The sequence below is a fragment of the Diaporthe citri genome, assembly GCF_014595645.1.
Source record: "Diaporthe citri strain NFHF-8-4 chromosome Unknown scaffold_9, whole genome shotgun sequence".
Lineage (NCBI taxonomy): Eukaryota > Fungi > Ascomycota > Sordariomycetes > Diaporthales > Diaporthaceae > Diaporthe > Diaporthe citri.
Window position 1 is genome coordinate 497072 of NW_025064854.1, and position 24339 is coordinate 521410.

Here is a 24339-nt window from a genome sequence, read left to right on the forward strand (position 1 = left end):
TCATTCCGATAGTGACTCTTTGAATTTCCACTTCCGAATGGTCTTATCCAGAGACACAAGAACATTGACGAATTCAACCCCACGCTGCTGGCTAACGGTGCATTTCAGGCTCGTCTTGGCGCTTGAAGAGTGAAATTATTCGGAGGGGCAGAAAAGCTATTAGCACTCTGATACGTTATTGACAGCATAGATCTCCTCAACATATGTTGCTATGCGTCAGTAGTACGTGGTTATTGGACCTCACAACTAACAGGCGATGAAGAGGCTGTTCAGTTTGGTTGCGCACAGACAGACTAAACGTGTTCACAATCACACCTAGTACCAGTGTAATTCGTGAAGTGGATTCATTCCATTCAGGTATTACCATCTGTCTAAATCTATGAACTTGGACGATTGACAGGATCTGATATCTAAGAAGCCGGGTCTAGATGTGGAGTGGGAGGGCGAGCAGGCAACTCTCAGCGAGCTGGTCAACCCGCGCCTCCCTATCAGCGGCAGCCATCGGTATCATCACTCCGAACATCCAAGGCTAGTGATAATTCGAGCAACTTGCACCTGAAAGATCAGACATCCTCAGAGGCTTGGCTTGGGCGTATCGAAGAGAGCCAGCAGAGGCACTGCAACTGCCGACGAGATCAGCGAGCAGTGGGAACTACGAGCTCCGGCTACTGCAGATCCATCCCCTCATACTAATACGTACTCGGTGGCACGCCGAGTGACATTCTGCGTCGACTCTCTGCCTTTGTTACATAATCATCTGGACCGAACTTGGAGAACTGTAACCGCATGCTCGGTTGGAAGCGGCTCAAAAGTAGATCATTAAGTCTAAATACATTCCAGGAAGTGGTACCGAGGCCAGTGGATTAGTGGTTCGAGACATAGACTTGATCCCAATTTCTTCATTGATAGGCGTGTGCTGTGGAGGTGCCCGGGTCCGCGCTCCGCTCGCACTGGGGTAGCAGCAGGACTATGGAGGGACCAAGGATCATCATAGAATCTTCTAAATGTATCTTCAAAAACGGATGACTCTGGTCAGTCTATCTACCTCTTATAGAGAGCTGCAAAGCATTCCAGCAATAGCACGGAAGACAGGCCCCGGAAATGACGGATTTTGACCCTTTACAAAAAGAATGTTCTATTGTTCACCAAGACGTCACTTGGCAATGTTCTAACCAATGGTGTGATGAACCCAGTGCATCCAGCCATCGTCCTGTAAAAGCGCCGACATCGACATCTCAGGAATTTGGACCGATATCTCGTAGACTTCCGATTCCGAATTCAGCGGCAGGATAAGCACATTTCCAAGGCTCACCTCGCCTTGGACCCTACGTACAGAGTCCGGTTTCTTTGTGCCCACACCTGGCAATTTCCAGACGTCGTTTCCTCCAAAATATCGCCAAGAGTTGAATTGCAATTGTCCGGGGATTCTCCGGTCCTGGCTGAGCGCGAGACGGCGGTAGTCAGTGATCCTCTTGAACAGCGCCTCGCGGCGGAGAATAGCTGTTTGATCAACGTTCGAGAACGTGGTGGTGATCCGAGCAACAATTTTTGCGAGGGCCATCACGTCTTGGCCCTCACATGCCGAATCAAGGTCTTCGACTGAAGTCTCTGTCGGAACAGTGACATTTGCGTTGCCGAAGTATTCCTCCGTTTCGTCGTGAAATCGGCGGCGGAAGTCGACTAAAGTGAAAAGCTTCGCGATGTTAGCATTCTCACTCGGAGGCGCAATGCCTGGCTCGCTTGCAATTCTCGCTTTCGTAACGTGGGCCCATGTCAGAGCCGCCATACAAGTGAATGCAGAAGGCTTTCGGGCTACGGGCCCCCACACGTCACGCACCTTGTTGCGAAGCTGCTCTATGTCGTCAATCTTTAGCGCGAAGATTTTACTGACACCAGGGATCTCCTCGCTCGGAATTCCTCCAGGAAGTATGTCGGGCAAACTTGGGCCTGAATTTGAGTTTAATAAAACCTCGTACTCAGGTGTGTGCCTAGACAAGGTCAATAGAGTGCTAGAAGATATATCTTCGTCCTGGGGAAGATGTAGCTCTGGAGATGAAGACTCGACTGCGATCCGCTCCCCACGAGTTGCGGCCGCAAATGCTTGTGCGAAAAGCCCAAGACAATATGCATCGCCGAGCGTGTGATGAAGAGACAGGAATAGGAGGAAGCCGCCGTCAATAAGCTTGACTCGCACGTGGGCCACAGGAACGGGGCCCTCGTTAAGATTGAGAGTGTTGTTTAAGTCCAAGTCGGGGTGAATAAAATTCTGGGCTGGGAACCCGCGCGCGGCGAGGTCGGCGTAGTTTGTATCGCTGATCTCAGTCCATAAGGGAATGCCTGACGATGAGGGTGGTAGGATGAATGCCTCCTCACCAAACCGTGACTTTTTCAGATGCACTTCAGAGGCCAGCAGTGGGAAGGAATTCCCAAGACGGGTCAAAGAGGCTCTAAGGTGTTGATAGATGGTCGAGGCTGGGGCTCTCCCAGAGAGCGGAAAGGCGAGGACAATTTGCGTGTAAGTTCGAAGCGACGCTTGGCCGAATTCCGAGAGGCGCTGCATGTTGTGATAAAAGCTGATTCTCTGAAGGCAGACGTAGACGTTGGTATAAGATAATGTGGATGTCCAGTTATGTCCAGGTATGTCCAGGTATGTCCAGGTATGTCCGTATGCTCTAACCAGTGCCTAAGTTAGAAGTATTATCTTGCATAAATACTCAAGCCCAGCACTGGACTACGGGAAAGCAGCCACAATGCAATTGTTTTCATGCCGTGGATAGAACAAGGGTCTTTCAGGAACTCAATTTAGCAGCATTGTGGGATTCCAAAGAAAGACTCGAGCGGGACCTACCCTTTGGCACCAAGACAATGCCTTTGTTAAGCACCAAACAAACATGCAATATTATAATTGTGTGGTCTGGTAAGTCAATGGCAACTCATTGCGATTCAACTTAGTATTCAATCACCCCTAAGACCAGCCTTTTGTCTCCTGAAACACAGTCTTCGTTTGCCTCACCACACTCTTATCTATCGCACATGTTGCCTGGTACAGCTCTGTGAGATCTCGTATTATCACCTGAAAACGTGTCCGCCTCTATGACCAACGACACATGTTGCTTGGGCGAGATGACTTATTTGTGCTCGCTGATGTGTTTTAAAGTTTTGACGTGCCTCATATCTTCAGCGCCAGGAACGACCAGAGAAGCCCTTTTTGAGCCAAGAAGTATCAGAAAACGCAGGTTCCAAGACCAGAGCCGATGTCTCCGACTCCTCAGAGTCAGTACCGTCTGCGACTGTCGTTTCCAAGTCATCAGCATCTTCAGCCACGATGTTGTCGCTCCCCTCCTGAGACGTAATTCCTCTTCTTGTAACGTGAACAAAAACCTAGGTCGCTTTGAATATTTCCAGATGATTCAATTGCGATGCGGTATTAGACGACTTGGGACGGCCATTCACACCAGGGTCGGCGACAGTAGATGGGTCCGGGAGCCAGACATGCGCTACCGTTCCTCGGGGAACATTGATGAGTACAGAGCGTATGATCATTAGACACACCCCATGCCGCGGTTTTCCCTGGGGAATGGATGAAATGTAAGGACTTCGTAAGCCCATGGGAGGAGTTGCACCGTCCCTTGCTGACTGCATGTCCCCAAGGCTGACAGCGGATTCTTCACTGTTTCGCTGATAGATCCCAAACAACGAGTCCTGACTCCGGAACTACTGAAATTTCTTTACAACTGCGTTGGCGATAAGCAGGGTAATAATGCTGGCGCACTGTTGCGTGGCATTGGCTGGGGCTTGGTGAATGTGGCCACGGCTTCAACCTCAGCTAAGGTGATTTTCAAGTCATGATGAGCACAGCCAAGGCTATCTCCCTTACACCGTTTTGTGCCAGACAGCTCTACGGCTGAGATCAGGTCATTGATCTCAGAGACTCGAATATCATTCATCGGTCAAGCATGTCGTCCATCCTCGGGCCTGGATTGTTGTCCAACGCAGCGATCTGAGCGTCATCTATCTTATGCCTGCTCTAGCCCAAGCCGGGGTATGTGATCGCCTGCAAAAGAGGCAGATTCGTACGATGATACAAAGTGCGGGACGAATGATGTCGCATCTGCGCTCAGGTCTTCGGATGTTCCAGTGTAGCATCCAATCTGGGACACAATCGAACCACCAGCCTCGCTACCTGAATTACAAGCCTAGCTGCCGATAGAGGATGTTTCGATATTGCGCGGCTGATCCCTGAACCATTTCATGATCCTGTGTCCTGCGTCGCCACAATGGACTTCCTCTCCCGAGGCTACTGTCATTTTCCTGTTCGTTCTAGAAATCCACCTGTGAACACATCGTCTTCCCTTGAGTCGCTTAGCTGCATGCTTGTGAGGTGAACCTTTTCGTAAAAAGAAAGCACCCTTCATCAGGCCGAAGACACGGCCTATCAGTAGCCAACGTGACGTTCGTGACACAGTCGCGGCCGAGTGTTGCCCGGACTCTGGCGCGTTCTCGTGACTAACAGCAATTGTGCCTTGTCTAAATATGATCATTCGTGCCAACCGAGGCTGTGTTAAAGATGCTGGCGTGCCAGCAATTGTTAAGCCTTCAGATCAGGGAGGAAGACCACGACTTGTGGAGACACGTGCTTCTTCGTCGCCACTGGTGATGGAATCACGTCTCTCTCTGTGTCTTCTTCGTAATTTTCATGCGCCTTAAATTCCTTACTGAGCGCGTGGGTTGTCGAGCCGGCCGTCCACTTTGGGACGGCACCTATGACAGATCTGGTTCCTCCAGGAGCCTGCAGCCGAACCCTGGGGCCTTATTGGAACTATTTGGATTAATTTGGATGTATTGTTATGAATGACACTTCCAAGTTGTTCCTGGGATGAACATAGTTGAAATTCTTGAATAGCTGGTCGTGGAAGATGTCGACACGGATGTAGTCGTCATCGCCGTCCTTGACTTTGTAGGTAGTGGCGAGTAAGGTCCGAGTCTCGTCAAGTTCACTGCTATCAATATCACCAGTGAGCAGCAGACGCTTGCTGCCCTGTAGGGCCCGCTTCCCGATGGTCAGAGCCATGTCAAATGAGGGGCGGAGAAGATGAGCCAATGCTAAGGCATGCAGAAATGTGCATATCACCGCGTCGCGGTTATTGCTTGCCCTCGAAAGACGGTACATGGAGGCTTGAGTCTGTTCCTAGTGCTTTTAGAGGAAATGATAAAGCGTGAGCTGATCTTGTAGTTGTGGACGTTCGGCTTCAGTAGTAGCCGTGAAAGCCCTCACCGGAGAGCTTTGTGGAGGACGTCGATAGCGTTTCGGTGACCATGTCTTCTGATTATGTCTTTAGCAAGATGCTTTTGCAATTAATCAATCAATCTAACATGAATACACATTATGCGCAACGCCTCAGTGACGCAGGCAATTTGTTCGGAACTTGCGCGGAGGTCTAGCATCAACGAGAATCCGGGAACAGTTTTCCCTATGCATGATCGAGCAAAGTTAAAGTAGGTCACAGGCATCCGCCTGGTGTTGCTGCGACCAAGCTGGATTACAACAGCGCCTTCACTGTGAATAACTGGCCTTCATAACAATCGAATCAGAAGATTACACCTCAGATCACATCTCCGTGATACACCGCGCCATCAGGTACACATGAAAACTCCAGTAACATTCCACGACCCACCCCTTGCCTCCCTTCCCTTCCCTTCCCTTCCCGTCCATCTCCAAGAGATAGTCTCACTCACGGCCCGGCATTCAAATGACTTCCATACTCCCCCAATCCGCAGTCGCACCAGGTCAGACCGCGGTGCCACCCCCCACCGGCGGCGCGCCGCCCCGAGCAGCAGCAGCAGCCGCGGTCTTGGAGCGTGTCCCGTGGTGGTGGCCTATCGTGTCGTCGGCGCTGGCGAGCTGCCGCTTGCCCTTCTCCTTGATGGCCTGGTTCTCGGCCTCGCTGACCCGGGCCTGCGGGTGGTCCAGGTTGCGGTCTAGCAGCTCGTCCGTGGCCTCCATGGCGCCGCCGCGGACCGCCTCGCCCGCGCCTCGGATCCCCTTCAGCCCGGCCTTGACGTCGTCGGCGACTTTGGACATTTTGAGGGGGGTTTGTTGGGCAGAAGTACGTGGGATTTTTCTTTGTGCACCTTGTCGTGTTTAACGCTGTGCTTGGGTTTGTTCAACATAGCTGGGAGGTGTGTGAGACCCTGTACTATGAAGAAGTGAAGGGGCTTTGCGATGTGCTTGCGACCGTACTCAGAGGTGAGATTTTTGGGTGAGGGAATCCAAAGACTGGTTGGGGCTGTTACGGTAGGGGAGATGTGTATTTACACTAGATACATGCCATCAAGCGCATCGTCAACATGACGTCCGCGCTTTGCTCGCAAGCGTCTGTATCACTGCCGGGACGAGCCGGGGGATCTGCACGGTGGCGACGCTGAGACGCTTCCCAGGACTTCACAATTCCACGTCTCTGGAAATAAGCAGGACTTGGTTCGTAGACAAGTTATCGGAAGTGATGATGAAGTCGTTTCTAGGTAGGGGCCAATTTGTCCGAGCCTAGACACTACATTGCGCTCTGGCTCATCTGCTTTGCCACGGACTCTTTACATGGGATATCCTGCTCTGGGAGAACCTGCTCTGGGAGAACCTGCTCTGGGAGAACCTGCTCTGGGAGAACCTGCTCTGGGAGAACCTGCTCTGGGTCAACCTGCTATGGGATAACTTACCATGGGTTAACCTGCTGTGGACTAACCTGCTCTGTACCTCTTGATGAATAAGTAGGTGCCTGCCTATCCAGTACCTACCTGCAAGCTCGACCAAATCGGCGAAATACCACGGATGCCAAAAACCACAGCGACGCCATACAGGTTAACGATCCAATCAATAATTACACATTCAGACAGTGCCATTTTTTTTTTTTTCAGTCGACATGAACCCATCCGTACTACGCAATGGTACCCATTCAAGCAAGGTAATCCAAGATCTCGAGAAGAATGAATGTGATTGTACGGTACAACCTATGTACGCGACACGCCTCCCAAGCCCACCGTCAGAGATTGTCCAAAATCTAACTTTCCCAGCCATTTTCCTCCCGATTAAACAAAAAGAAGCCTCCCTCCCTCCAAACTCCGTCAGGTAATCATCAGAACGAGCTCGGAAATACACAAATAGATCCGACCTCCGATATTTTGCCCAGTGTTTGTAAGGCATATAGATGTGTGATGCGGGCCGGGCATATTACCAATTATGTCCACCCAGTTTCTGCTGAAACGCCCTCACGCTTATATTATGTTCAAACGTTACAATATATCCATAGCTTTGGTTGAACAGTTCATAAATCAGTCGTAGCCAAGGCCGCGTTGCCATGGTCTGCCAGAAATTGTCAGAAAAGATCGTCAGGTGGGATCATACGCATTGTCATCGCACTCACCCTGTGTGATCCCCGGCCCTCTGCGCCGACATGGCGCTATGTGGCTGGTGGGCTCCATTTGAGCCAACTCCACTAGCCAATGGGCTTACTGGGACAGGTGCGCGATTCATATCTCTCAGGCTGGCCGAGTCTGTTGTGCTTGGAATCGACACCGGCCGTTGGACCATGGCGTCCTTTTCATTAACCTCCTCCGACGGTACCAGACTCGCACCGCTGCGCCTGTCCCCATGACCTCGTGTGTGAGGGACGCCATTGTGATGAGGCAGGCCCGACCGGGACGACCCAGTGTCCTCGTCGTCCTCATCTTCGATGCGAGCTTTGATGTACCCACCCTCGTGGTCTCCGCGTGCGGTAGCCGCCAACGCGTCAAGTTGTGTTGTGGTGTTGAGAACGGACCGCGACTTGATGAAGGAGGTGCGGTCGTCGGCCATCTGGTAGCGGCCATCTGGGTTTGTCTTGAAGAAGATGATCACGGTTGTGATAATCAGGATCAGCAGCAGGATCAGCGTAACGGCCGCGTTCAAAATCCACAGCAAGATGCCCACGATGCCGGTCATCAGACCAGGCTGGTCGAAGACATCAGTGAAGATGAGCAGGAAAATGGCGTTGAGGAAATTGACGACGCAGATAGTGATGTTGAAGGCGTTGGTCGACTTGTCCATATAGGGCCGCAGAACGCTGGTAGCAATCAATGCGGTGACTTCGATGATAATCAGAGCGACGGCCTGTGCGACACCGGACTCCTGGGCGAAGGCGATGAAAATGGCCTTTACAAGAGTGTGGATAAGCACTGGCACAATAAAGTAGTACGCCGAGGCGCGATACTGAATGTACAAGAAGCCCCACTTGTTGAGTGCGTGAGCGTCCGAGTATAGAGCATAGGCCGGGTTCTTATGCAGCGAGATGGAACGCCTGGCCATGCGGATGACGTTAAAGGCCGCCCAGCTCAGTGACACCAAAATGCCCAAGAAGAAGAAGACGGCCAAAACCATCTCGGCTGGTGAATCTCCCTGCGTCAGCTCCCAGAGGCAGAGAACAGACATTGGAAGGAAGCCAACCAGGCTGATTCGGAACAGAATGCCCTTCATGTGGGTACGCCAGTCCCGCCTGAAGTCGGAGAAGGCATCTGACTTGACCCAGCCGGCTTTTGCGCAGCCCTCACAGATGTACTTGAACGCAACCACGGCCAGGGCGCTCAGGATCAGGAATATGCAGAACCAGACAAGCCCCGTCAAGAAAAAGTTGGTGGTCTCGATGCCTGCCTGGTATGCGTACCGCTGGACGCCTGTGACGACGTAGTCACCGGATGGGCTCTTATAATTACCCGCCCGCTTTGTGATTCTGGCAAGGTGGCGCGCCGCTTTCGCCGTGACTTCGCTTCTCGGCATCATCGCAACGGCCCTCCTGTACAGGCCTTTGACGGGTGGCACCTCCTGCAGGGCCAACGAGCGCTTCTGCACCTGAACCGAGTACTTGGTCAGGGAATCGAATAGCGAGGCGGGAGTGCCGCCAGTGGCACGCTGATACCAGGTGAATATGTTTTGCATAAACTTGACCTTGATAATTCCCAAGCTCCACTGGAAGTCCTGGGTCCATGCCTGGACGGAGGGCGGCAGCGGGATCGCGACGAGGCCAATGACGGCCTGGGACTGGAAGTAACCACATAGCGACAGGGCGCTGGCAGCCACATGAGCGGCAGCGTTCTGGTGGCCCAGGCCGGACATGAAGGCGGAGGACGCAAGGGCCAGCCCGGCAATGACGGCAGAGGCCCACTTGACCCCGACCAGATCGACGGTCTTGCCGTTGGATACCGCAGCCTGGACGCAGGCGACAGGACTACCATCGGTCTTGTTGATATAGACACGGACCTTCGCATCGATATCCGGAAAAGTGTAGGCGATGCCAGGAATCTGGGACTTCGCGCTCGGGTCGATCTGGATGTTGAAGGGGTTGTTCAGGTTGCCGGGGCTCATGGGACAGAAGCCCTTGAAGCCATCGCCGGCAGAGCAGGGATCGATGGTCTTGTGCATAATCTCGTAGCCGTAGGCGGTGATAGAAATGTCGAAAGTCACATAGCCTTCGACAGTGGAGGTCGCGGTCATGTCGACGGCGACGGAGTCGTTATTTGGCGTGAAGACGACATCGAACAGGCTGGCGGAGAAGCCGGAGTTTGCCTGGCAGGTGCTGAGCGATGTTGTCTGGAGGACATATTCGGCGTTGACGGAGAGGGAGAGGCGGAGGAGGCAGAGGAGGAATAACGGAAGTCGCTGTGCTTGTGGGAAGCGCATGATGACTGGCGGTGTCGGCGTCGGTGGTGACGATTGCACGAAAGTCGGCAAGGCGTGCGACGGTCGGATGGTCGGTCGGTCGGGTCGGTCGGTCGCACGCGGGCGGGTTGTGGAGAGTCGGTGGGTTGGGCACAAGGCCTATATATTGTTGCCCTGGTCGGGACTTGTTCTCTTGTGGTCTCTTTTTCGATGTTTCAGTCAGGTCCTCGACGGGAATGACTAGCGAGCGGATGCCAGAGGCCAGCCAGAGAGAGTTGGCACATGTGAGGCGAGACCGAAGCCAAATCCGAATCCTGAGCCGAGCCAGAGCCCGAGTTAGAAATCGGACGGATGGTAAAAAGCGAGTGACGAGCAAGCCGTGCCCCCAGCTGCGTGTGAGTGCCCGTTGCCCTTTTGTCTGCCACGTTTTGGCCCGTCCTTGACACGCGAGGCGGGATTGTATGAGGGTGGTGGTGAGATTATTTGGAGGTGGGAAGGCGGGAGGTCGGGAAGCAAAAGCAGAAGTAGGTAGCTGGACGACGTCAAGGACTGAGCAAGGCAAGGTCGATCGGGTGTTTGTTGGGGTGTGCCCAGGAAGTGCCAGGTGCCCAGACGGTCACTAGAGCCTAGAGCCAACCAAACCGAGGCCGGCTGGGCGCTAAAACGCCAAAAACGTTCACCTCTAGACCTGGCGTTGCTGCCGTGCTGGCGTGCTGGCCCGTCGCTGGCCCGTCATCAGCGTCCGTCCAAGAGCCAGGACCCAGAACCCAGCCTCCTCCCACTGTCTTGCTCCCGGCCCGGGGCCCTGGACCAGACCGCTACACTAGAAGCGCCAGGGAACAGCAGGAACTCAGGCTCAGGGCACTCCCCTACCCCTCCCCCTCCTCCTCATCCTGCCCCAGAAACAGAAACAGACAGCTCCGTTTCCGACCCGGTTCTGGGCAGTCCGAGGACCCGCCTAGGACGGAAATGGGCAGAACAGGCGGGATCTCGTTCCAAGGCCTTCCCAGCTGGGAAGGGCAGCTGTTGTGATCGTCCTCTCGATCAACAGCGGGCCGCCGCTGAGGACCCACTGCCCAGACAATCCTTACCCTGCTTCGTCCTGCGCGCAACAAAACAGGACTTTGTACGCTATGTGTACAGCAGTAGCTTGTAGTCTGCTATGTCATGATCTCCCTCCAGCAGCCCAAGGCTACGGGTCCGCTGACCGCCAAAGTCCATTCCAGTGGTCCGTGGTCACTCGTCTTTGTCTCTGGGCAGCTGCGCAGTACTGGCAGTCAGTCAGTCTATCGTGTAATCCGTAGCTTCTGTCAGGCAGACTCAGACTACGGCGAGTCGCCCTGGCCAATCGAGGGTGCGGTGGCGTGGCAGTGCAGACCTCGTATCGCCCACAGGAACGACGGCAGGGCCAACTTGGCTCGCTCATTTGTCTCCCAAGGGTTGCTGGGCCGAATCCCAGGCCATGCCAGCGTCTTATTATTATTACTGGTAGACCAGGCACCCGAGAAGCCACGGACAAATTGCTGCGATCGGTAAACACAATGTCATGTCTGATTGCAATCTCTAAGAGAGTGTTTCTCCACCACCGAGAATTCGCTCTTCGTTGACATCTTGTGGATGGATTCGCGTCGCTAGCCCATCCACTACCTAAACTTAACTTGACCAGAGGCAAACGGCGAGCACGGCTTACTGTAACAACCTGGTTGTGTCATGGCTGTGATGACTGTACGGATTAATGAATGCAACACAACAAGATTGCATCAGAGGCTGCCGTTTCCAGTCTGCAAGATTCAAGAAAATCTTGGTATGAACTCGCCTAGACCCGAAAAGGGCTGCCTCACCCGTACCGTCAAGGGTTGCTCGTATTCGAGTAAGAATGGCTAGAGGGGGATGAGGGGACGGCGAGCAATAGCGGCACCACCTTGGCTGGCAGTGACGCGGCCAAAACAATTCCTGGAGTCAGTCAGGCCTGACCGAAAAGCCGTTTTGGCTGCTATCATCAGCTTATCGTGGGCTCATATACCCGGGTACATGACTCTCGCAGTGACTTTGGTACCGTGTCACGGTACAGAGTACATAATCTATTTCCACTCCACGCCCCCCATACCTCGCACATCCACCCGACAAAAGCACAACCAAGATGAAGCAACATTTCACCTCTCGTACACTGTAAGCTGCCGTTACAATGTCCCGTCACTCACACGTGCGACACGCATGGCACTGGCACCACACGGCAGTCAAGGTGGAGATGGCAGCAAGCACGTCCTCCCGCTGCCAGACTCCTCCCCACCCGAGTCTCAGATCCCATCGCAAACACGACAAACTCCATCCACCCGCCGTCTCATTGCGATCGGTCTTGTGTGTCCTGAAACACAAGACACAGCCACGCGCAATCTTCCCTCTGTGCACTCTCAACCCGGGTTTCCCGTCACGCCGTGCTTCCTTCGGTGACGCGGGCGACGGTTACGGCCGTTCTGCCCAAGTGAATCGAACAGAAGGAACATTTGAGATACCGATCAGCATGCACAGCCTGCGCCGTCTCCACGCCCGACTGCGGGGAGACACCTTGGAGCTCTGGCTGCCCCGTGAGGGTGAGCGCGAGGAACTGGCCTAGAACCAGGCGACAAAGTGCTGGCCCGCCGCTGCCCACGCGTTCCTGAATCAGGGTCCAGTTTTCTTCGCAGTCGCGCGCCTGAAGTCGCGCATTGTATCATATTCAAGCGGATGAGTGCGTCCGGTGTTGGAAGGGGTCGCTGACGAACTCCCAATCTGACAGCTTCTATTCATGGGATGATCAGGGCCGCTGTCACTTGTCATCGCGACGGGCAGAAAACGGGACCGGCCTTGGACACCCGGGACCGCTTGATCCGGGCGGCAACCCACTGTCTGCACGGTTTCGGCGGTGGAGATGGGCGCAGGGACGAGACTTGCGGATCCGGATGCCACCGGAAATTCTGTTCGCGGTCGTAATTTATTACGAAAAAAAGTTCTAACCTGAGGGCGTCAGCTTCAAGCTGGCCCGGCCCATACATGAATGGCATCTAGCCTCGCAGATAACCAGATCGCAGGGTGGAAGAAACAAATGGCGCCCCTCCAGGGCAACCTCGTCAGGCCGTTCAAAGGCGGATTGCCTTCTGCTTCCCAGCCAAAGCATCATTTCGGATGTCTGGGCATAGGAAGTGCATTTTGGGTCCCAAGTTACTATGCAATCCTTCAACAGCCTCTCCTCCACTTGACCTAAACCGGCCCGTCTTCCACGGGCATGATCTCCGATTGACTTCGCAACCTAGATCCTTCTCTGGGCAATCTCCTCTCTGGCAGCGGCACTTCCGGCTTACCGCTTCACAGCAGCCTCCTTGCCTTGCCCTACCTCAGCTGGTGCGGCAGCCGTCGCATTGCCTCCGGCTCCGGCTTCGGCAGTGACGTTCTGGCAGTTGCTCGGAAGAGTGAAGGTCTGGCCGACAGCCAGGTTGAAGCGGTCGATACCCGGGTTCAGGCCCAGGATCTGACCCGTGGTCGACCCTGCGGCGGCTGCGATCTTATCGAAGATATCGCCCTGCTTCACCGTTCCCTGGCTGATGGTGCACTGCGAGTTAGGGCACACAGGTACCTGCATCACGGTGCCCCCGCCCAGCTTCTCGCTGCTGTTTCCCTGGACGGCAGCCTGGTTCGCGGCGACGAAGGCGTCCTGCGTGATGTTGAGGAACTTGGCGGCCTGCTCCACCGTGATGCCGTCCGACGGGATCGTCAAGCGGTCTGGCCCGCCGAGCACGCAGCGTTCCGTGGCAGGCGGCGGCGGCGGCGGGAGGCAGGATGTGTTGTCCGGCGTTGCGGTCGGGGGAGGGATCGTGAGGGTCTGGCCTACCTCGACGAGGTTCGGGTCGGCGAGGTTGCTGGCCTTTGCGATGTCACAGATTCCGGTACCGAATTGCTTCGCGATCGCGCCGAGGGTCTGGCCCTGCTCTACCACAACGGTCGTGTTGCCGGCTGCTGCTCCTCCTGCTGCTGCTCCCCCTGCTGCTGCTCCCTCTCCTCCAGCGCTGGCTGTCTCGCCAGGGGCAGCTTCAGCGGGCTTGGCGGCCGAGTCGACCGGCGTTGCTGCGTTCTCTGTATGGTGTCAGTATTACTGAGCACGTCTCTAGTGTCGTTCAGGATCGTGACGACTGACCTATCGTCCGAGGTAGGAGCCCTTTCCCCCGCCTCTCGTTGACTGGAGACCCAGCTGCGATACACACAATGGCCGTGGCCGCGGACAGGAGCTGAACAAGTCGCATTGTGACGGAAAGGACTGGAAATTACTATTTATCACAAAAGATGAAAAGCCTCACAGAGGATATGCGGTACTGCCCTGGAAGACTACAAAGTGAGTATTAAACGAATGAATCCGTCCCGAAGTGCGATGAGGTACCTCATCCCACACGATGTCAGACAAGGGGCAGCAGTCACCATTTATGTCTCCATACTCTTCCTTCCTACGTCCAGCCTGGGGCAGATGGAGGGCAGATTGGGAGGGTGCATGACAAATTGGCCTCGCCCTTTCTCCTGTTTCCCCCATCTTGGGGTTTGAGCTTGGAAACCAAAAGCCCCGAGTTCAGCCATGGCGAATCATGGTCAACGTACGCAGATGGGAGCTTTAAGGTTTTGGTATGGAACCCCCGGTCTGAAAGAGGTGGGTCTCGCGCAGCCATAATAGGTGCCGAACATTCCACTTGGCGATGAAGCCTCATCAATAGACGCTCAATGGCAGCAACATTTGCTCTATTAATCTACTGCAACGGCTGTTGAATACTGCGTGTGTCTCGAGCGCAGTTTTGGGTGGTGGTCGTCTGATGTTAGGTTTGGACAACAACCCTAATTCGCAGTACGTGCCTCCGTATTCACCTGCACACATGGCGATATAGACGACATCGACATTGACGTAGGCAGCTTTTCAGAGCATTGAGGCTCTTTCGGTGGCAGTTCTCTTTTCCAACGGCGCGCGGGCTAGAGAGACGGGAGCTAGTCCTTTGGGCCTGTCCCAAACACCAAATGTCGGACAACTGACTCTCCAAGTCAGAGCACACGGCAAGCCCAGGAGATTGACTTCGTTCCCGGCACACGCCAAGGTCAGATCGTGTGCAACCCAGCCACGCGGGAACACATCAGACCGAAGGGATAATAGAATCAGCCCTTGTGCTTGGCCCATAAATTGTACATGACCACCTGGCTGCCTGAATCATGACCACTATTTTCGAGATGCGCAGGTGATCCGCTGATCCGCCCACGATGCGTTCTTTCAAGGTGAGAAAGTAAGCTTCAGGTCCACTGATGCTTGTTTGACCCCTAAAGGTCCCGAACGATCTTTGAAGAGGGGATTGGTTGGGATTAAGGTTTACCTCCGTGGTGGTACCCGTCACAGTTCGGGAAGGACATTGCAGAGTTGGGACGGAGTCAGTCCGCACCGAAGGCTTCCCAAGACCGGCATCAACCGCTGCACAGCGTCATGGCTCTGCTTGTTTTTGGATGTTTGGGCGGCCTGCTACACCATAACTACTGTCGAGAACCATTGCATGCCCTGAAACACCAGGCACCAATGAACAGCCCACACACGCGCTTGTTACACAGAAATGTCGAAACGTCGCGGTGCTCAGGCGGTTGATACTGTTGGTAGGTCTCTCGTACGTATAATAATCGTATGGGAAGCAATCGTGTATTGGTGTTGTTCTATCTAAGTTCTAAGAGGCTACGTGCCCCGGAGGGGATAACTAAAGTAGTCTTTTAAGTAATAAGGGTTATATTTATTAATACTTATAGTTTTTCTCTTCTTTTAATAAGTATATATAATCCTTATTATAATTAATAATTCTTATTATAATTAGCCCTAAAATTATAATTTATTATATATTAAGTATATATAATCTTTATTATAAGAAAGTATTATTAAAAAGGCTTAAAATTATAATTTATAAGTTTTAAAGTAAGTTTTAATAATTTTTATTATTACATTACTTTTTAAACTTATAATTTTTATTATTATATTATTTCTTAAATATTATATTTATTATTCTTAATACTTAGCTTTTAAGGTTGCTTTTTTATAAAGATTATTAACTTTTATGCAAAGGCCTTGGTTTTAAATTTCTTCTTTATAAAGGAAGTTAATATTTATAAAGCTAATGCTAAATCTTTTAGCTTATATTTATTTTTATTATATACCTTTATAATATAAATATTATTATTTTTATCCTTACTTTTATTATTAAAATATACTTAATATTGCTTTAAATTATTTTTCTTTAGCTACTTTTTATTTTTTTAAAACTAAGCATTATAAGCAACTTAATTATTTATTAAGTCCTTTTCTTATTTTTTATTATTTTTTTTAATCTTCTTAATAATTATCTTTTATTTAAGTTATTTAAGTAATAATATATATTTTTTAATAAGTTTTTTTATATATAAGCTTTATATATATTTATTAATAATTTAATATAAAAAGTTTTAAAGCTAAGTTAATATAGCAATTTAATTCTTTAATAGCTAAATCTTTTTAATTTAATATATATAAAAAATACTTAAAATTAAAATTCTTATTAAGTTATTTATTATAAAGATTATAATAATTTAATATTTAAGATAATAATTACCTTAATAGTTTTTATTATTAAAAATATTATATAATCTTATATTAAAAGTTTTAATGCTTTTAATATAAATATATAGCTTTTTAATTATATTATTAAAAGATATTTACTTATTTTAATATTAAAAGTTATTAATAATTTAAATAATAGCTATTATAATAATATTATTTAAGAAAAGTATTTTAATTTAAATTATAGCCATAACCTTTAGCTTATTAATTTTAATAATTCTATAAAAGTTAATTTTAATAAATAGCTTGCTTTTTTTAATGCTTAGCATAAAAGTAAAGTTAAAGGTAGTTTTTATAATTTTTATTAAAGTTTTATTAACCTAATTTTAATTATCTTTATTATTAATAATAATTAAATTATTATTAATATTAAGTAAATAAAAATCATTATTATTAATTTCCTTATTAATATTTATTAAATAAGCAAGCAAATAAAAGTTATTATTATTAATATCCTTATTAATATTTATTAAATAAATATTATTAATAATAATCTTGCTATAAAAATTAATAAAATTAATAAGCTTATTTTTATTCTTATTAATTAAGATAATTTTAGCCCTTTTTGCAACTTTAATAATAATTTTAATCTTTATCTTATTGCTTAATAAAAATATAATTATAATACTTATTTTATTAATTAAGGTTATAATTATAATATTTATTTTATTAATTAAAGTTATAATTACAATATTTATTTTATTAATTAAGGTTATAATTATAATATTTATAAGGAAATCCTAATTTTAATTAAGGATTATAATAAGTTTACCTTTAATATTAATTATATTAATAATAGTTATAATAATAATTATATTAAATATATTTTTAATATAAAAAGCAAATATAATGTTTATTAAATAATTTTACTTATTATTATTATCCTTATAAGGCATATTAATAAAAGTATTAAATAATTTTTATAAATTATTATTAATATTTTTCATTATAATAAAAAGAAAAAAGATTTTATAGAAATTTAGTAATTAAAATAAATATTTATAATGCAAAACTTTATAATTATTATATAATAATTATTAATTTATTCTTTAATTATAAAAAAAGTTAATAAGTTATAAATAAATTTAATAAAAGTTAATTTTAATATTATTATTAATAAATAATAATAAAAGGTAATAATAATAATAAAGTTAACTTTAAAATAATAATTATTAATAATATTAATAATTATAAGGTTATTTTTATATATAATAAGGTATTAAAAAGGTTTTAATTAAAGTATAAAAGGTTAAAGTTTATATTAAAGGTTTAAGTTTAAAAGGTATAAGGTTTTATAGCTAATAATAACAAGGTTAAAAGGAAAAGGTATTAGCAATAAATTGCTTCTTCTTTAGTAAAAAGGAGCTACTTTAAGTCTTTTAATTAACCCATTTACTTATATATAAAGCTTATTATTATTAATAAGCTTTTATAATATAATATTTAAAGTTAATTTTATTATTATATTAACAGGGTTATCTTTCTTATTTATTTACCTTATTTTAGCAATTTCTTTTATTTTATATAACTTTTATAATAATATAATATTAATTATAAAGTACTTTTCCTTTATTATTTTTAGCTTTATAAGGTATTTATATAAGCTATATAAATTTATATAAATAATTAAAGGTATATTTAATAATAAGAATTATTTTATAACTATTCTAATTATTATAGCTAAGGAGATTTTAATATTTACTTTATTTATTATGCTATAAATTTTGCTTATTAGCATGCTTTAAATAATATATTTATACTTTATTAATAATTAATAAAAAATATTACTTATTATTATAAATCCCTTAATTTCCTTATAAGTTTTATTTATAAAAATAATAATATATTTAAATTAAAATATTAAGTTTTAATTATTTATAAATAATTTATTTATAAATATAAAAAGTTTTGCTATTTTAAAATTAAGGGGTATATATTTAATTTCTTACATAACGTTATTTATTTATTATAATAATTATATATTTAGGCTCTTATAATTTCTTACCTTTAAGTTTTGCACTTATATAGCTATTAAAAGATTATATAAAGCTTTTAATTAATAAATTAAAGCTATATATACTTCTTAGGCTTTTTATTTAAGGTATTTTTAAAGAGTATTTTTAATTATTGTATTAATAAAAGTAAGTTTATTAATTTATTCCTTTTATTAAGTAATAATTAAGCTAATAATATTTATAGTTATATAAGCTTTATTATAATTTATTAAGTTTTTAAGTATTAGCTCTTATTTTAATTTTCCTTACAATTTCATAGCTTTTATCTTAATTTCCTCCTTATTTTAAAATTTTAACATAAATAAAATTAATATATTATTTATTTATATACTTATTATTTTAAAGGGTTATATAAGCTTTATAATTATTAAGTAAAAATTATATATAAAGCAATTTATCTTAAGCTTTTATTAATAATATTTTTAATATATATTAAATTAATAAACGTTAAATTTTGCTATACTATATAGGAATTAAATAATATAAATAATTATGCTTAAAAGTTATTTATTCTTTAATTCTTTTAATAGCTTTGCAAGAATTATTTTATATAATTTTAACTTTGCTTAAAGATAAGCTTAAGTAATATCTTAAAATATAAAAATTATGCCTTTTTTTTAAATTAATAAGGGGGTAAATATAAGGATTATTTATTAGCTTATTCTTTAAATAATTAGGCTTTGCATTAAGATTAATTCCTTTTTATTATTATTATAACTTTAAATAATAAATTAGGATTTTTTATAAGGTTTTATAATTTTATCTTTTACCTTTTATATTATGCAAGATTTAAAGAAATAATATTTACTATATTACTTTATTAATTATTTTTTAATTTAAAAAATACCTTTAGCAATAAAGTTATTAATTTTTATTTTATTAAACTCTTTAAATAATAAGCTTAATATATATAATAACTTTATCTTATTTTAATTTAATTACTAAGTTATAATTTTTATTTTTTTTCTTTAAGATATATAATATAATAATATAGTTTTTTATTTTTAGTAATAATAATTATATAATAGGTTGCATTTAAGGTTTTATAGCTAAGTCTTTTGCTTATAAGGGTTGCATTTCCTTATTATTATTTTAATAGTATGATTAAATAATCGTTAACTTAAATATCGTGATTTTATTTAGTATATTTAAAGTTATATTATAGTTATTTACGGTAATAATCTTATATAAACCCTTTCATCTCTTTCTTTCTTTCTATATACAAACTTTGCATTGCAATGAATATTTTATATTAAAGATAGGTTTAATCTTAATATTTAATGCATTTTATACTTATCATTTAGCTATGGTTTTTTGCAATATTTTTATAGCCTTTAAAATAGCTTTTACTTATTTTTATATTAATAATAATAATAATAACTTATATAATATTTATAAGTAAGCATTAAAAACCAAAAGCATAAAGATTAATTTATTTAATTTAGCAATATTATTAATAGCTTTTATAATTATTTATAAAATAGCATTATTATTTACATTATTATATAGTTTAATATATAAGATTTTATATGCTTATTTAAGAGCTTAATAATATCTTTTAACTTTCTTAATAAATTAATATACCTTTATAAGGATTTATTTATATTTAATTCCTATTATTTATGCCTTTAAATAAAATTTTAAGAATATAAAGTTTATTCTTATATTATATTTAATAATATTTAATAATTCTTAATATATATTAATTTAAAGCATTTGCAGTATTTATTATGCAGTCTTTATAAATATAAATTTTAAGAATTTCACTTCCTAAAAAGTAATAGCTTAGTTTATAATATAAAGAATTAAGCATTTACTTAAATACATTATATTAATTAAGATTTTATAGTTAAATTCATAATTATTGCATAATATAAACTTAAAACGCTTAGGCATAAGTTTATTTATTTAATAATAATAATATGTCTTCTTAATTTTTACTATTGCTTATTTATTAATATTTAAATTGCTGGCTTTTTTAAGCATTTAGTATAGTTAATTTATTAATAAGTATTTAAAGCAATAATAAAGTCTCCTTATTTCTATTTTTAAAAGGAAATATATAATATTAATAATTTAATTTAGGAAAAACCATAGGTAACTTTATTTTTTAAGTATTAATATAATAATTGCATTATTAAAAGAAATTATTTTATTTATAATATTATTATAATATACTTAAAGCTTATTTATATTTACTAAGCAAAGCAAGAATAAAGTTTATGTTTAAATAATATAGAAGTTAATATAATTAATTAAGGTAAAAACTTTTACTATATTAAGCAAATTAATAATTATCCCATTATTAAATTTAACTTTAGCTTTTCTTACGGCAATTATATTAATTTAATACTTTAGGTTTTCTTATTATAGTATAAGAAATTGCTTATATTTAATTATAAATATTAATAATACTCTTATATTTAGCAAGATTTCTTAAAAATAAGTTTAATTATATTTATCCTTTAAAATAAATTAATTAGCTATAATAATTATTTTTATTTAAAAGACATTATCTTTAGTAATTTAATGCATAAATGCTTTATTAGCTAAGAAATTAATATTTATATAATAAACCTTTTTATTAAGTTTTATTTTTATAACATAAGTATTATTATTGCAATTATTATTTTAATCTTATTTATCTTTATATTTATAAAATTTATCTTTATTATTTATTTTATATCCTTTAAACTTACTTAAAAAAATATTAAAGTTATTCTTATAACCTTTATATTTATATTATATTAAATAGCTTCTTTTTATTAAATATTGCTTATTAGCTAAATATTTAATTAATTAACATTCCTTTTTCTTATAAATATAATATCTTTTCTTTTAAGGTTATTCTTTTTCTTTTTTATAAGCATTATTACTTTAAGCTTTATAGCTAATATTATAAGATTTTAGCTAATTAAAGCTTAAATAGCTTAAATTTAATTAATTAAACCTTTAATTTCCTTAAAATGCTTAAAACTATAATTATTATTCTTTTCTTAACTTTTAGCTATTATATTTATAATTAATATAATATTAATTTAAAACTTTATTTATAATATAAATTATAATTATATAGCTAAGCTATATTTTTATTATAAATCTTAAATTTAAAAATAATTCTTTATATAGTTAAGCTAGCTTAAAAAGAGCTATTTTTAACTTAAGAACTCCTTTATAAGCTTTAATTATTATTATTCTTAAGTTATTCTTTTTAGCATAATCTTAGCTTAATGCTTATTAATAAAGTTATAACTTATTAAGCATTAAATATAAAACCTTATATAAGTTTTTATTTAAGTTTTATACTTTTATTTTTATAAATATTATTATTATTTAATTTATATAATAATGCTAATAATTAAGGTTTATATTAAAATGTATTTTAATTTTAAAGTATATTATTATAAATATATTAATTTAATTTATAAAATAAAGATAATAAGCCTTAATTTAATCTTTAAGCATTTAAGGAAAAATTGCATAAAATTAATTTAACTAAATTTTAATATAATAATAAATATTAAAAAACATTTTTATTTTATTATTTAGCAAGTTATATAGATTCTTAATATACTTATAAGAATTATTAAAGATTTTTATAAATTATATTAACTTTATTAAATTTAAGTATTTATTAAGAATATATTATAAGGGAAGAGTTTTATATAGGTTATACTTCTTATTTAGCGGAAAAGGCATTCCTAGGGTAGCTTAAGGTTATATTAAATATAATATATATCTTTAATATAAGCTTTATTTTTATCTTTCCGCTAATAATAATAAGCCTTGCTAACTATATTAATTTTTAATAAATTATATTACTAGGTTTAAGTTTTATAATTACGCGCTTAAAGCTAGCGGTAATAATAAATATTATCCTAGGGATTATCCTTTTAGCAATTATTATTATTTAAAGCTTACCTATAGCTCTTATAAGGGCTATACTTATAATTATTATTTTTAAAATTATATATAATATTTATTTATATTTAATTTTAAGGCTAATAAAGCATTATAAAGCTTATTATTAATTTATTTTAATCTTTCCTTAGCTTAAGCTATAATAATTAACTATAATGCTATAAGTTAATTATTATATCTTATATAAATACCTTACATTTAAAAAAAGACTTTTAAGCATTATTAATAAGGATTTAATAATGCTTTAAATATTGCTTATATTTATATTATATAGTTTTTATAATAAGTAATAAAAAAGTTATTATTATAAAGATTTTATTATATATAACTTGCTAAAGTACTTATTAAGTAGGTAATTAAGTATTTTATTAATACTTTTTATATAAGGGCTATAAATTATAGTTTTAAATTAATATATTTATAATAAATTAAGTTAATTAAAGTTTAAGCAAGCATTTTATTAATTATATATTTTTTAATAAAAGCTAATAGCTTTTTAATATTATTAGCTATGCTTATAAGTTTTTATAGCAAATATTATAAAAAGTAAAATTAATAAAATAAAGAAATATTAATAAAATAAGTAATATTTAAAAGTAAGTTAATAATAATAGTTTAATAATAAGTAAGTTATAATTATTAAAAGGAAAAAATTATTAATTCCTTTAAGCTTTAAAAGCTAGGGCTTTTTTTTATTATTAAATCCTTTTATATTAATTAAAAGTATAATGCATAATTTACGCTTATTTATAATATAGCATTGCATTAGCTTTAATAATTATAATAATTATAAGCTTTATTTATTTAGTAATTATAATAATTATAAGCTTTATTTATTAATAAAATAAAGCTTTATTAAGTTTTGCTAAATCTTAAAAAGGATTTAAAAATAGGTTTATTTTTAATAAAGTTTTATATATAATAAATATATATTTCTTAAATAATAATAAATATATATATAAATATTATAAGAAATGCTACTTAGTTTATTTAATCTTTATAATATCTGCTTAGGGAGTTTAATAATGCAAGGAGGCTTAAAAAAGTAGTTATTATTATATAGTGCTTATTAATAAGAAGAATATAATTTTTAAGTTAGGGAAATCCTTATAAAGTTGCCTTTTTTATTTTATTAATTTATAATACTTATAATTATTAATTAATATTAATAAGTTTCTTATACATATAATAATTATATGGGAAGCAATTATGTATTAATGTTGTTCTATCTAAGTTTTAAAAGGCTATGTGCCCTAGAGGGGATAACTAAAGTAGCCTCCCAAGTGACGAGGGTCGTACTTGCCAACAGATACGTTACCACGTGGAAAATCATGGGAGCCAATTTGGGATTGAGGCTGCCTCTTTTGCAACTGTCATGTCTTGACTTTAGTGGTTTATAGACATTTCGTAATCGTAACAAGGAACGAGCGACGTTCCCCTGCAGCTAACGGGCCAGAATCACCAACGAGACTTTCTAGGTATTGGAGCATAGATGATCCATCGCACTCTGTATCACCTGCTCCTCGTCCGCCACATCTTGTGTCGACTCAGCCTCCCTATTCTTCAACTTTTCTTCTCCCACTAACTCCTAGACCTGATGGCCATCCCTTGAACCTGCATATACATACAAAAATTCTCTGCTTGACACTCCATGCCACCGCGTCCTACATCTCGAGGTCAGTCGAGTATCTCGACCCAAGTCACATTTCTTCTGAGATACTTGACCTTTCGCGTAAGCCGGGCTGTGTCTGTGGAGAGTTGAACCGTGAATAGGCAAGGAGTCACGACAAGTGTACGACGGAGAAGTTCCGGAGTGGTATGACTGTGCAGTACATTTGCATTATATAGTGTACAGGGCAGTCGTACTTTTTCCTTCTCACTCTCAAAGCAACAGAGTTTGGTTTTCACCCACAGTTGCGTTGTCTAGCGTGGGCATGGCCGCCGTGCCACCATAAGTTCACGTTGGGGGAGAGTATTTGCTGTTAGAAACTTGTAGGAGATTGGTCCAGGTAGCCGATTAGGAGCCAAGTAAATGTATATACAAATGCTGGTTGATGATCGCGTCGGGAAGCAGAGAAGAGAAC

General features: G+C 40.6%; 4 protein-coding genes across 4 annotated transcripts; all 4 read right to left on the reverse strand.

Annotated features, from left to right (window-relative positions):
* Positions 1–1168: 1168 nt before the first annotated feature.
* INS49_015291 (uncharacterized protein) lies at positions 1169–2560 on the reverse strand (the record flags this gene model as incomplete). The annotated part of the gene is made up of 1 exon (XM_043175973.1): positions 1169–2560. One exon carries the CDS (start codon positions 2558–2560, stop codon positions 1169–1171), a length of 1392 nt encoding a protein of 463 aa, XP_043019428.1.
* A 3228-nt stretch (positions 2561–5788) lies between these two features.
* Positions 5789–6082, reverse strand: INS49_015292 (uncharacterized protein; the record flags this gene model as incomplete). Its single annotated transcript, XM_043175974.1, has 1 exon — positions 5789–6082. One exon carries the CDS (start codon positions 6080–6082, stop codon positions 5789–5791), a length of 294 nt encoding a protein of 97 aa, XP_043019429.1.
* Positions 6083–7326: 1244 nt separating this feature from the next.
* INS49_015293 (uncharacterized protein) lies at positions 7327–9706 on the reverse strand (the record flags this gene model as incomplete). The annotated part of the gene is made up of 3 exons (XM_043175975.1): positions 7327–7357; positions 7419–7438; positions 7508–9706. 3 exons carry the CDS (start codon positions 9704–9706, stop codon positions 7327–7329), a joined length of 2250 nt encoding a protein of 749 aa, XP_043019430.1.
* Positions 9707–13019: 3313 nt separating this feature from the next.
* On the reverse strand, positions 13020–13959 carry INS49_015294 (uncharacterized protein; the record flags this gene model as incomplete). Its single annotated transcript, XM_043175976.1, has 2 exons — positions 13020–13792; positions 13854–13959. 2 exons carry the CDS (start codon positions 13957–13959, stop codon positions 13020–13022), a joined length of 879 nt encoding a protein of 292 aa, XP_043019431.1.
* Between the last annotated feature and the right edge of the window lie 10380 nt (positions 13960–24339).